Source organism: Brugia malayi, assembly GCF_000002995.4.
Source record: "Brugia malayi strain FR3 genome assembly, contig: Bm_v4_Chr4_scaffold_001, whole genome shotgun sequence".
Classification (NCBI taxonomy): Eukaryota; Metazoa; Nematoda; class Chromadorea; order Rhabditida; family Onchocercidae; genus Brugia; species Brugia malayi.
Window position 1 is genome coordinate 5,682,398 of NW_025062478.1, and position 12,974 is coordinate 5,695,371.

The 12,974-nt window shown below is 32.7% G+C and overlaps 1 protein-coding gene across 1 annotated transcript; it reads left to right on the forward strand.

The window, feature by feature from the left end:
- Positions 1-2,543: 2,543 nt before the first annotated feature.
- On the forward strand, positions 2,544-8,373 carry Bma-ell-1 (Uncharacterized protein; the record flags this gene model as incomplete). The annotated part of the gene is made up of 13 exons (XM_043081768.1): positions 2,544-2,732; positions 3,307-3,453; positions 3,590-3,675; positions 3,857-3,992; positions 4,257-4,302; positions 4,775-4,959; positions 5,768-5,827; positions 5,989-6,166; positions 6,488-6,596; positions 6,725-6,899; positions 7,290-7,469; positions 7,798-7,914; positions 8,152-8,373. 13 exons carry the CDS (start codon positions 2,544-2,546, stop codon positions 8,371-8,373), a joined length of 1,830 nt encoding a protein of 609 aa, XP_042937702.1.
- Between the last annotated feature and the right edge of the window lie 4,601 nt (positions 8,374-12,974).

The window sequence follows — 12,974 nt, forward strand, 5'->3', positions numbered from 1 at the left end:
CGCGTCTTCACTTATCATGTTTTTACTTTTTCTTCATTATGCCATGAAAAAAGAATCGTAGAATTCGAATTTTAACCATCTGATGTAATATATCAGTAGAAAATATAAATCTCTCAACTTCGAGAGGAAGAAATATGGCATTAAAGAAGCTATTTGATTCAGAAATCTTTATTACAGCATATAGGTAGAAGGAAATAGCTATAATTTCAACTTATTCAAAAGAATTTGCAGTTCAATCAAGTTTATTGGGTTCATTACTCATTTCTCGAACTTCGTTTCTTTTCTGCCATCAAAATTCTTTCTAAATCTTCCATCACTTAATAGGTTGGGAAAATCTATTTTGATTTTGTAGAATTTGGTACTTATACAAACTTAGAAGGATATTTCCTTGTCATTTACGTCATTTCAGTAGAGGAAGACATCGTCACTTTTTCTTGTTCACATCTAGATCAGATAATTCCTGCTCAACTATAATAATTCCTGATCATAAACATGAAACAATTAACACATGCAGATGGTTAAAGAAAGGTCAAAGGATTACGTGAATGCATTAAACATGGGTCTGATACTATTTATTTCAAATTTGAAGAATTTCCTGAACTTCGTTTCCAGTTTTTCGGTAAATTTGATTTGTTAATTTGCAAACAAGCGTGGTGGGAATGAAGGGAATGCATGGGGGAAACAGTTCATGGACTAATTATTTTAGATCATTAAAAGAAGACAGCATTTTAAGCTATTTTACATTCTTTGTACTTTTTTCTTGGACAAACAGAAGTTTTATGGATGCTTGCAAATTTTCCAAAAATATATAAATAAAATGATGGCGTAAAAGCTAATATTAAGGAAAATGGCTACATTTTGTATGCAAAGGGCTGTTATGCGAGTAATTCAAAAAGATTAAAGTGAAAAGATGAATTTTTGGCTTTTAAAAAGTTGCAGTAGACTAAACTGTCGATAGTACGGAACACAAAAACTTAGAATGATTATTAGTGAATCATTTGAAATTTTTAATTATTTTATTTCTGAATCAGGCTTGATCTCTTAAACTTATTGCTAAATATGATGTAGAAGGACAGATTTGCATAATAATCGTTCCATTTCATAATTCCTTCCTTGCAATTTACATGAAACTAACGTAAACTGCATATCCATCACCAGGATTGCTTAAGTAATTTGAGCTGCTTGAATCTGATAGGTTTATACAGAGTTCAAGAGCGTAGACTAAGAACGGGAAGCAGTTGGAGATAGATTTAGTTTATTTATGCATTGCCGGAAGAAATATACGACAAACAAATATTTGCTGGAAATTACTGAAACACAAAAACATGCATTCTGTTAACGGCATCAGTGTGACATTTCAATCGGACAGAAATGTTCGGCTTGTTGTTTGAATTGCGATGTAGCTACAGAAATGTCGTCTGTAAGCCCTATCACTCAACGGAAGAAGACTGCTCATCGATCGATCGATCGATTGCTATATATATGAGCATTCGATAATTTTCAATGAGCTCATTTGTCATTTTTATCACCAATGGCCAATAACAGTATACTACTTTGCAGAAGAGATTGACCTCTACTGTATTCGCACAGGCAATACACCATTTTTGCTTGCTTTAGTGTAACTGTTAAAATCCTAGTACAACTCTGTTTTGTTCTCTTCTTGTCACTTGTCCAAACAATTAATTTCATTTAAATTGGCCCTCCTGTTGAGAAGAGTATATCTTCGCTGAGCAACACTACGAGATATTAATAACTTTGCGAGACAGACAGCTGCATGATTCTCGTTTGTTCATTTCCGTTCCGTTCCGCTTCCTCTTCTGTTTATATTTCTCCACTTCTCCTAATTTTCCGAATCCATTGTTGGCACCATATAATTTCTCTTTTTTCTCTTCATAGAAAAATAAGTGTTTTTACGTTTGAAATATTACCTTTAAAGTGTTTTTTATTTTGAATCTTTGCAGCTTACTCATTTTTTTATCTTAGTGTTCCAACTAACATTATTTATAGAATTGTATAAAAAATAGGATGAATAATAGGAGGATGAAATTGGGACATATATTTGTCCATCTTGGGGAGTGCAGGGAAGTGGAAGAAAACAGTGGTGGTAGTGTCACCTTGTGAGCACTTCTCGATGAGTTGGCTAGTGTATAATGTGATTTTTCATATCTTTTTGCTTGTCAAAACTTACTGATCTTGTTACTTTGTGCACAATCTCATTGTCCATCATCTGTTATTTGTAAAGGTTGAATGATTTGATCTTTATAAGATCCCAAACGCAGTGCTTCTTCCAAGCATTTTTTTTTTCTTTCTGTTTCTATCAATGATAGGTTCTTCTGAATTCGTGGTGTAGAAAAAATGATATTTCAATACAAAGTAATAATAGTTTTATTGATTCTCTTTCTTATTATATTATATAGGATTGTTTATGATGTTTCTCTAGAGACGGGTATATTTCGTTTTCTATACAAAATAAACCGAACTGATTCAGGAAAAAAAAATCATAAGCAGTTAGTGGGAAAGGTGAAATTGGAAAATCGACGTTAATGGCCGGGACAGGATCACCTCGTAACTCCTCTCCTAGTGGCAGTTTGGAAGTTTTGAGGATGCAGATGGATACTGGTTCAATGACTCGTCAGTCAGCTATGATGATTAAGCTTACTGATGAAAGCCTTGCTGCCCTTAAAGTGGCTCAAAAGACTCAACAACCTGTGCGGTTAAAAATTGATAAACAGGTATGTCATTTATGCCGTGTCCTCATGCTTCCATAATTAAAATTATATGGCAAAATTTGCTTAATCTTTATATTTTCAATGTTTGTATAAAGATTTTGTAAAAATGATTTCATCCATGAGAAAATGCTTTACGTTACCAAATATGTTGCCAGGAGTTTAGACAGGGCTCTACGAGACCTGTATTACAGGATCTCTGTTTGACTGCTAATTCCTGCAAAGTCTAACTAGGGAACACTGTTTCGAAAATGGCTATTTATTTATTGAAGGAACTAGGAATCTGTTGTGCTCCACATTTTTCATCCTTTTTAGTTTCTGGGCCGCTTTAACTGATGCTTGGCAATCACTTGGAATTATGTTATGGAGTTATACATACGTTTTGTTTTGCTGTATATTGTGTCGAATAGTACTTTACTGTTTAGAATTCCTTGGATTAATATTTATTACATCGAAAGTGCAATCTACTGATTTAACTACTTTTCTTCTATCCTACCTTGATAGGTATGAGATTGTGATGGGACTCGAAAGTGTAAAGGAACAAAAGGTTTTCCATGATATTTAAAATTTACTGTTACAGGGAGGTGCTATTGAAATTGGTTGCGGTGGACAGGCAACCAAATTTCGTTTCGTCATACAAGAAGTACCAGGAGCACCAGCTGATGCTGTTTCTTATGATTGCCAAAAAAAGTACCGAACTGTAGCTACTTTTCATTCCAAAATACAGGCGAGCGAACATTTTTTTTTAATTTTTTCTTTCATCTCTTTCTCTGGAATTTTCCAGTCATGTTCTCTACCGCTCAAATTATATTGCTTCTCTATCTATTAGGTGTGTTTTTGAGATGATAATGACACAATTCTAGGTGCAAACCACCGCGAAGGCGCTTGCAGAAACACGCGAAAAGCTTATCGAGGAGGAAAAAAAGAAGCAGATAAAGGACTCATCGAGGTAATCTTTATAAAAGTTGAATGACGCTGTTTGAAAACTAATTGAAAATCCGGGCAGTTATTTTATAGTAGCAGGATATTTTGACTTCTGATTTGAACAGTCCATAAAATATCAGCGTATATATACAGGTGAACTAGATTAGTCATTTCATATTTGATTAAATTTTTAATAATTTTTTTAGACATAAACGTGAGCAACGCCCAGTAACTGTGAAGCGTGCAACGAACCCATTGGCAATTGGCGCTCAACGTCCAAGTTCCTCATCCTCCGTTCGATCTCATTATTCCGATTCTTCAAGCAAAAGTGCTGCATCCAGAGTAAGAGTTAGATAATTGTTCCTTACGGTATGGCAATAGAATAGTATTGTTTTCGTAGGAGAAAAAAGAGTTTAATCATAGTGTTTTTAGCAGCTGAATGTTCTTCCTTCCAGTTATGCTTTTTATTCATCTTGAAAATAGATCTGCTGATGATTTTCTGAATGGTTTATTAGAAGATGTTACAATCAGTTGAAAATGTTGCTTATTCTAATGAAGAATTTGTTTAATTCATTTTTTCAATTAGCAATAATGCAACATATTTAGAGTTTGGGTAATCAGCAACAACAGGTTTCTTCGAATGCATCAGCTGGTATGCTTTCACTTTGAAATATTTCCTTTTTGATGGTTGTTTTCAATTTTAAATATTTGAATAAGTTTCTTTCCCTCACTAAAATAGAATCTTTAATTAAGATATAATTAATGTATTGATGCACAGAGGAAAGTTGAAAGCTTTACTTAGATTTAACGATAACTCAAGGAAGGAGGTACAAACTATCAATGTGGAGTATCTCTAGACGGTAATGTTGCTATTAAAATCGGGGATATTTTTGAGGCTCGCCAGTCAGTTCAAGAAAGAAAGGGTGTTGTGTAGTTAATATGAAAAAGAAATAAAAGCCTGAAAATAGATGCTACTTTTTATCAATCCATGAATTAACTCATATCAGGAATGTTTAAAATGGTGATTTCTTGGGTCAGGCTTCTGTCCAGAAAGAGCAATGGCTTCTAAGTGCGTTGATTCCTATCCATTGAAGTAGTTTATCTAATTTAAATATGTGTTGAAGCGGGTGCACGATCATTTGTGCGTGCAGAAGTTTCAAGGCGGCCACTGAGGAAGCGTGTGATACATTTGGTTATTCTTGGGCGATTTTCTTCAGCAAATGAAATTATTACTCAGATACGGAAGGATTCGTTGAGTGAGGAGATCGCTCAAGAGGATGCTGATCGAATACAAGAAATTATCGATGAAGTAATTTTTTTTTACTTCATTAATTCATTTTAATTCATTTATATGGCATGTTTAGTCAGAGTTTTTGAGGAGGTTTTCGAATTTTGATATCTCGATGATGTCCTTTTCCAATTCTTTTAGCTGTAAACTTTCAAACCGAAATTGTGTTTATCCCATTTTTCGTCTTTTTACGCCACTGATCGATTGTTGTTCCAAAGTGCAACAACAGAAATATATGTCATCTTTTCAAGTGATAAAATGGATAGATTTAAGATATGTAGAGCGTATTGTTTTCGATATAATGGAAAAATTGATTTGAATTTCAATTCCTCTATATCAGCTTCACTGATATAATGGAATTTCTTTAATCCACAATATAAAATCCACATTTCTCATTCTATGCTTATGAGGCCATCAGTATTTTTATTGAATCGTTAATATGAATGATTTATTTTTTCATGAAGACTTTCTTTGGTTGAATGCCTGGGTGCCGTTATAGACATTTCAACTCAAAACAATTATATAATCACTGATCGGAACATTGTTATTATTAGTTGCAGTTCATCATAGCGACAAGAGTTTATCAAATCCTAAACAAACTGATCCAAGAATCATTCATCCTCTTTGCGTTTTTTGCTTTTAGGTTTTCGACAATTAATTTTTAACCAAGTGTAACAATAAAACATGAAGCCGAGAGTTGGTTATAATCTATTAGAAGCCACTAATGGGAAGAAGGAGAGGGAATTAGTGTGTTAGATTACTAAAAGTAGAAAATGTTTAAGGATTAATAGATAAAAGAATAATTAAGGTGTAATTTCTTGTATTTCAGATTGGAGAATCGAATCGTGAAACTGGTCGACTGCAACTCAAACAAGCATTTTATAATGAGGTTTTTTGTTATTTACAGATATTTTCGAAATTAAAGGACAGTGTGAAAGAAGTGTATAAATTCAAAAGGAGATGCTGTGCTATGTGGTACTGTATTAGTCTTGTTGTATAAAAAAAATTTTATATATAAAATATCTAATTTATTTTTATATTTTTTGACAGGTGGATGCGCGTTGGCCGGGTTTTAGTTCAGATGAAAAAAGTTATGTAAGAAAGATTTTGTCTGGGAGTATGGGTAATAATATTTCAAATTTCGCACCAGTCCGGAAATCAAGAATTGTTCCCATGGTGGCACCTGGATCAGGGACGGTGGTTAATAATACAATTCTATCAACGGATGGTTTGTTTTTCTTTATTTATTCCTCGGAAAATTATCGTTTCTTTCCAGCTTTGTCTGGCATTTTACTTGCTTCTATGAAATTTAAAATAACATTTGTTGCAATATATTATTTTCCCAAAAGCATGGATAATTTCTCGAAATTCTGTGTTTATTTCCATAACTTCCTTTGCTTGACTTCTTATTTGAGTCTTAAGAATTTTAACGTTTAAAATTTATTGCTCATTCAGTAGCACAAGATATAAAGATACTAAGTTAGATTCTAAAATTCTTAGATTAAAATTAAGGATACAAATCTCTTTAACAGCATGCTTGTATTTTTAGATTCATCTTTTCGTGTTGTGCAAAGTAAATCTCCAGAATCCACGGCGTCCAGTATTAGCTCAAAAAGTCCCTCCGAGATTAACAGTAATGTAAATACTACGGGGATGGAGTAAGTTTTTTTCAAGTTGTATATTATCACTTTTGTGATTTTGAAATCAGAAATGGTTGGAAGTTAACAAAGTTTTCAACTTTCTGTCACTTACTGGTCTTGTTAGCATATCTTTGATTTCCTTTCAGTGGGAAAGCGAATGATGATCTCAATAATTCAAATATGCAAAATTCAAAGCGAAAAGCTCATTCTAATTCAATAACAGCACCTTCTCAAATTACATCTAAGCGACCACGGCAGCACTCGTTATCACCGCCGGAAGACCCATCGAATGCCAACTTAGCTATGCATCCACAGCAAACGGTATGCTTGATTTTCGATCAATAATTTTAGTCATAAATATAGAGCTTCATGGATGTCAAAATTACTTAAATTTAGATCTCTCGTTACATCTTATGTTTATCATGAATTGTAAGTTATGTAGTACTTGCATCCACATGTTTGTGTGACATGAACCACTCTTTCACTTCAGAGTTATGATACTGGCATTTAATATATTTAGAAAACATTAGTCAAGTCGAGTTAAATTTAGAATTGTTGAAATTACAGTATTATAATAATGTGTCATCTACTTTGAAACTCTGAATGTGTATAATGCTTGAAAACAGATTCATGTTTTTATTGTTTTTCTTTTGAAAGTGAGTTTTATTTTATTTATGAAGTACGATAATTGAATTTTTTCACTCCATCTAGAAAAATAATAGTCAACGTTCTACTGGACTGAATGATACTGAACGCCCAGCGGAACCAACGAACTCTGCAAACATTCACTTATTGTCTAGTTCCGTACCACAAACTAGTCGTGATTGGTTGAAGGAGTTCCCAGAACCACGAAGTTTAGAGGAAGCGGAAGCATACTACCTGAAGTTCCTAGTAATATTTATTCCTTTTTTCTGTTCAAATTTGGTACTTAATCTTGTAATTTACTTTTGAATTTAAAATTACTAGCTTTAGAAAATTTTTCCAATAGAATTTTTTAAATTATGGTCTAAAATTATAAGCTTATCTTATTAATTTTATCGCAAATAAAATATATATATAAAAGTTTATCTTTAACCAATTTTATTTTTTACCCTATGTTACACACTATTTGTTTGGAAGGGAAACTCTAACGTCATTACATTCACATTGATTTTTGGCCATTTAACAATTCCATCTCAGTAAAGTAAAAATTTCTTGTATTAGTTGGCTTATAATGCAGGATGATTACCCAAAATATCTGACATGTTATAATCTCCTATCAGCAGTAGTAAATGAATTCAAAGAATTAGAAAGAAAGATGAACGAGGCGCCAAAGAATTCAAAAGAACATGAAAAGGTATGCGTTCCAGATTCTGGTGCCAAAAGCTAAATTATGTTATAGTGTTATATCCAAAAATCCAAAGTTGAAATTTCAATTGCTAATTAATCTATTAATTGTGTTTGATAAGCATTTTTTTACCTTTGAAATAATATTTTTCTACAGATATTTTAAGATGCAGAACATTCAGGAATAATAACCTGCATGCATATAATAGTGATACGTAATTTCCCCAACTTTTTTCCTATGTTTAAGGCAGAGGAAGCAATAGAGATGCGATATATGCATTATCAGCGTAATCCAGAATATTTGGAAACGAGACAGAGACATGAAGATTTGAGATCAAAGTTGGAGGTTTTGAAGAAACATGTAGATTTCTGGGAAAAAAACCAAAGAAAACAAATGGATAGGACGAATTTACACAATAATGGCAACAGCAGTAATCATCATACGCTAAAGAATGCTTCAGCATTATGACTTTGCAATTATAATTCCTGAAGAAATATTCCCTGCAAGATTCATTTTTTATCACATCTTTTGGTTTCTGTCATCAATTTTTGGTCATTTTCTGTTCACTTAGAATTGTTGATCTAATGGTCGCACTCATGTATCATTTATTGAGGTCATGGTTTGCATTTTTTCGGGAGCGCATCTCCATCCATTTATCCTGGAGAATAAAAAATAAATTGAAGGTTTGATTTTTGGAAAGAAAAGGAAATAACATTGTAGAGATTTCTTTGAGAACTTTCTTAGGTATCCTCCTGTGATTCTATTTAATACAAATGATGCTTATCTTCATCATATGATATGCGTTGTAATTTCTTATTCATTTTGCTACCTATTAATAGAGCTTATTGTCTTTATTGACATGGTGGAGCTGTTACCCTCATATTTCTTCTAGTCTCTGGAGTAAAAGTCTTTCAAAACGATACAAATGTGAAACATTTAAGTAATATTAGGGGAAAAAGTTTCATTGGATTTAGGAGCTATTTTTGTCGCTAGATGTTTTCAAAAAATTTTTGCAAAGTCAGAGAAGACTAAGTGCTTATAGCTACTAAATATTGCTTTCTCACTTTATATAAAAAAAAAAATGAGTTTATTAATTTGGTTGGCGAGTGAGAATTAGGTAGTAAAGGTCAACTATCTTCTTTATCATCTTTTTGAAAGGTGATTTTTTTCTTTGTAACACAGCAGATGTGGGACAGAGATGGATGGACGTATATTTTTGTATTCTTGATAGGTGTAACTCTCCTAGCCCAAAAAATTGTCACACACGACTAAGTGTATGGGAGAATATTGTCATAGGTGCGTTTATTAATTTATGAAATCTTTATTTGTATCAAGAATCAATAGGCTTTATATCAGTTTTTATCAGTAGCAGTTGTCATATAATTCCATTCAAAATAGAGGCAGTTTTAAAGTTTATTCTTCCTTCATTTTGTGTCTTGTAGTCTCACTTTTTTCTCGGTCTAATATCTCTTCCTCTTCTTATTTGGATAAAGTAAATTTTTATCTCCGCCTGTGTCATATTCGGGTTTTCATCTGCAGAGGTCAAGAAGCAGTCAGCAGTACAGCTTATCATCTTCAGTGACTGAAATACATTCTGTCTTATCATTATGAAAGCGATCATTTCGATCGTAATTGTTGTGGCTTTTGTAATGGTTTTACATTGAGGTCTAAAATGAATTCCGGATCTGTGCTTGCTGAGCACTCTTGCCGTTAAGTCTATCCGTTAGCTAAATAGATCTGTGTCATTGCTTCAATATATTTCAACTATTTCTCTGCTACATGACCACACTGTCACCACTTTTTCTAGCAAGTGAATAAGTTATTTGTTCAAGGAAATTCTGTAAGTACAATCTCAAATATTGTGGGGTTTTAATTTTGTACCTTCTATCTTGCCGGAATTAGAAGTTTCGGTTTCAAGATCGGAAAATGGAACACTGTTGCTGTTGTTGCAGTATTTCAACTTCTTTATCACATTCTCTTTCTTCACTTATCGAATAACTCTTCTTAAGAGCAGTTATTCGATATTGGAATGATTTATCCTCAGTGAACTTAGGTAGTTTCACTACAGATATACATATAATGGTATCTTTTAGCAGTTGTTAACTGGCTTGTCATATCATCACCATCTTTCTGTGACCAACATGCTGCACACTTTTTTCATCTAACCTTCCTTATCTACTATTTTATGGATCTGCTTTTATCATCCATCAGAATCTCTAGTCTCGTTTCTATGTTTCATTTTTAATTTAAGCATATTTTTACTTTTACTGTATCTTCGAGCTGTTGGGAAAGAGGCCGGAGATAACGCTAAAGAAGGTATAAGTAAAGTAAAATAATTCAATGTCAGGTAGCATCTAAAGAGAAGGTTTTTCTATGTTTTAAGGAATTGCACTTTGTTTATCACTTGTGTGGAGGAATATGTACAAACTTTAAATATTCTACTATACGCTAAATTACATTCATTCCAGTGTAGTATTTATTTATTTGAAAATTGACTTCGAGATGTCCCCTTTGCAACTCTGATACATATTTTATTTGTCCGTTTTATGTTTCAGGTCGATAGATCAATCGGTAGCTAAAATAAAAGATTTCTTTTTTAGTCCAATAAAAAAAATATTTGTTTTCCAAGCGTGTCGGAATGAACACATTCCATGAATTTCGGTTTTTTTTTTTCACTTATCTCTTCTGTTCCGGTTTTATTCTTCTGATTTCTGGCTGCAACACATTGATTCTTTTATGACAGGTGTTTACCACGTGTCAATGCATCTCGTGCATTCTTAGTACTTTGAAGGCTTAGTATTTTTAAGAGTTGGTTTATCATTTAAAATGGCGATTCCTTCCGTATCTGAATTCTCATCAATATGCTTTCTTTTGTTTAGCTAACTGTATCGATCATTCTTCGGGGTTTTACGCGAAAGCTGAAATTCTTTCCAATCCAGAAAATTCTCCGATGTCTTATGCACTATTTTCTCTTTGTAAAGAACTCTCAAAGTTCTTTGTTCACAACACATGCCTCTGGATTAAATATTCTGTTAACCGGACTGGTTTACAGTTGAAATTCGTTTCTCACGAAATGTTTCTTTCCAACTTCTTTTTCTAAATGACATCAGATTTTGCGGGTTTAGCTACTCTGTGTCTATCATTCAGGTAACTTGTGAGATGCCGAGCTTTGGGTCTTTGAAATGTTTTTTTTAGCACTGGAACATCCCAAAATTTACATTTCTAGACCAAAAAAGCCGGATGAACCATTCATCAGGACATATGTCGCTTTTTGAAACCACAATTTTGTGAATTCTCTTAGGAGTAGATGGAAGAAAAGAAATGGAATTTCTTGTATTTATTCAACAACAGTCAGTTTAATTGAAATTCCCGGACATATTTTTTTTTTTCCTCTGCTGGAAGTGGAACTCGTGCTTTTACATGTTATGATTTAAGGGTTTTTGTGCTTGTTCGTTCCACTTTTCTCTGGAATTTGAAAAACTAAAAGTTTTAATCACTTTACAGCTATGAAGTACTAAATTCGTTTGTAGACTGAATGATTTTTTGAAAAAAGAAGTTCCAATGTTTTTTCTTAGTTGTACGTATGTAAATCATGTTGGATTATAAATAAGGATAGAAGGTAACTGCAAGTCAATTTCATGAGAAACACTTAGGAAACATTTTCTGTAATAGTTTATCTTTATGGGTATTTATATGAATTCAACCAAATATATATGGGCAGTATGTTTTTTAAAATCCTTTTTTCCTTCTTTTTCCACTTCTTTAATATTCCACTAGGAAAAAAATTGCGTAACTTATTCTATATTCCGCATAACAGTTACTGTTTCTGTTTTAACGTCACTTTTTTCAAGTATTGTTCCTGCCTAATTTGCATCACCGGAATTTCATGCGTTTGATATTTGAATGAATAAAATATGGGAGAAAAGTTGGCAATTGTTTTCATGCATTATTTTGGATGATATCAAGTCTTGTCAGAGATTTCTTTGTCACCATCGGTTATACTAAATTGTTCGTATCATTGTCACCGCGTTTTTTCAGGCAGTTTCTATGTCAAGAAATATCTTGTGGATGACCATAATTGGTTGGGTACTTGCAGTAATATAGGAAAGTTTTTTCTTTAATTTTAATGTATCTTTTTTCACGTGATGAATGTTTGAACATTAGCATCCATTTGATTTCACACTTGGACCATTAAGGGACTTCCTTTAAGGAAGTGGACAAAGAATATATACATCGGCTACTGGCTTCATCTTAATAGCAAGAATTAGTAAATTGGTATTGTATGTTCATCATCTGTCAAAAGGCTTTTGAATTTGCAGCAAAAATAGCACAATGGCTATTAAGAACAAGATTTTAATCAGGTCGTCAGATCCTGTACAACTGGTTAATATCTGATATTACAAAAATATTGGCAGAATATCTGAGAAATGATAAAATACTTGGAATTTGTTACTGTGTATTGTTTCATTACATACCACATGGAAATTTTGGATAACCAAAATTGTTCGAAAGATACTTCACTGATCTAAACCTGATGGAATTCGGGATCTTAGATCACTTCCTATCTTAAGCTATCTCACTTCGCATATCACAAACATCATTTTTTCTTTGCTGATTGTAATTGCTATGCAGATTTGCAAGATATGAATAATACTGCTAAATTATCATTAAGGAAATATTGTATTTACAGATTATTGTAATACGAAAGATCGATTTCTAAATGAAATTAGAAATATATAGGATACAAATAACACACATGCAATGTCAGTATTGGGTAAAGATTGACTATTTCCTAAATGGATTTTAATGAATTATTTGCAAATTATTACTCTGATAGTCCCACGTACAATTTCCTGATAAAATGATAACGACTACTTTCGAAAGTAAATAAGTTGTAGGTGAATTTGTTTCACAAATTCATCATTTATAGATCTGAAAATATTTGAATTACTATCTGTTACCCTACTTTTTGTTATGAAATATGGCTGAAATGCTTTACAAGAGACAGAGTGCTCGGTAAGGCAATGCAAACAGCATCTCATTTTTGTCATCAACGCTGTGAAACGCAG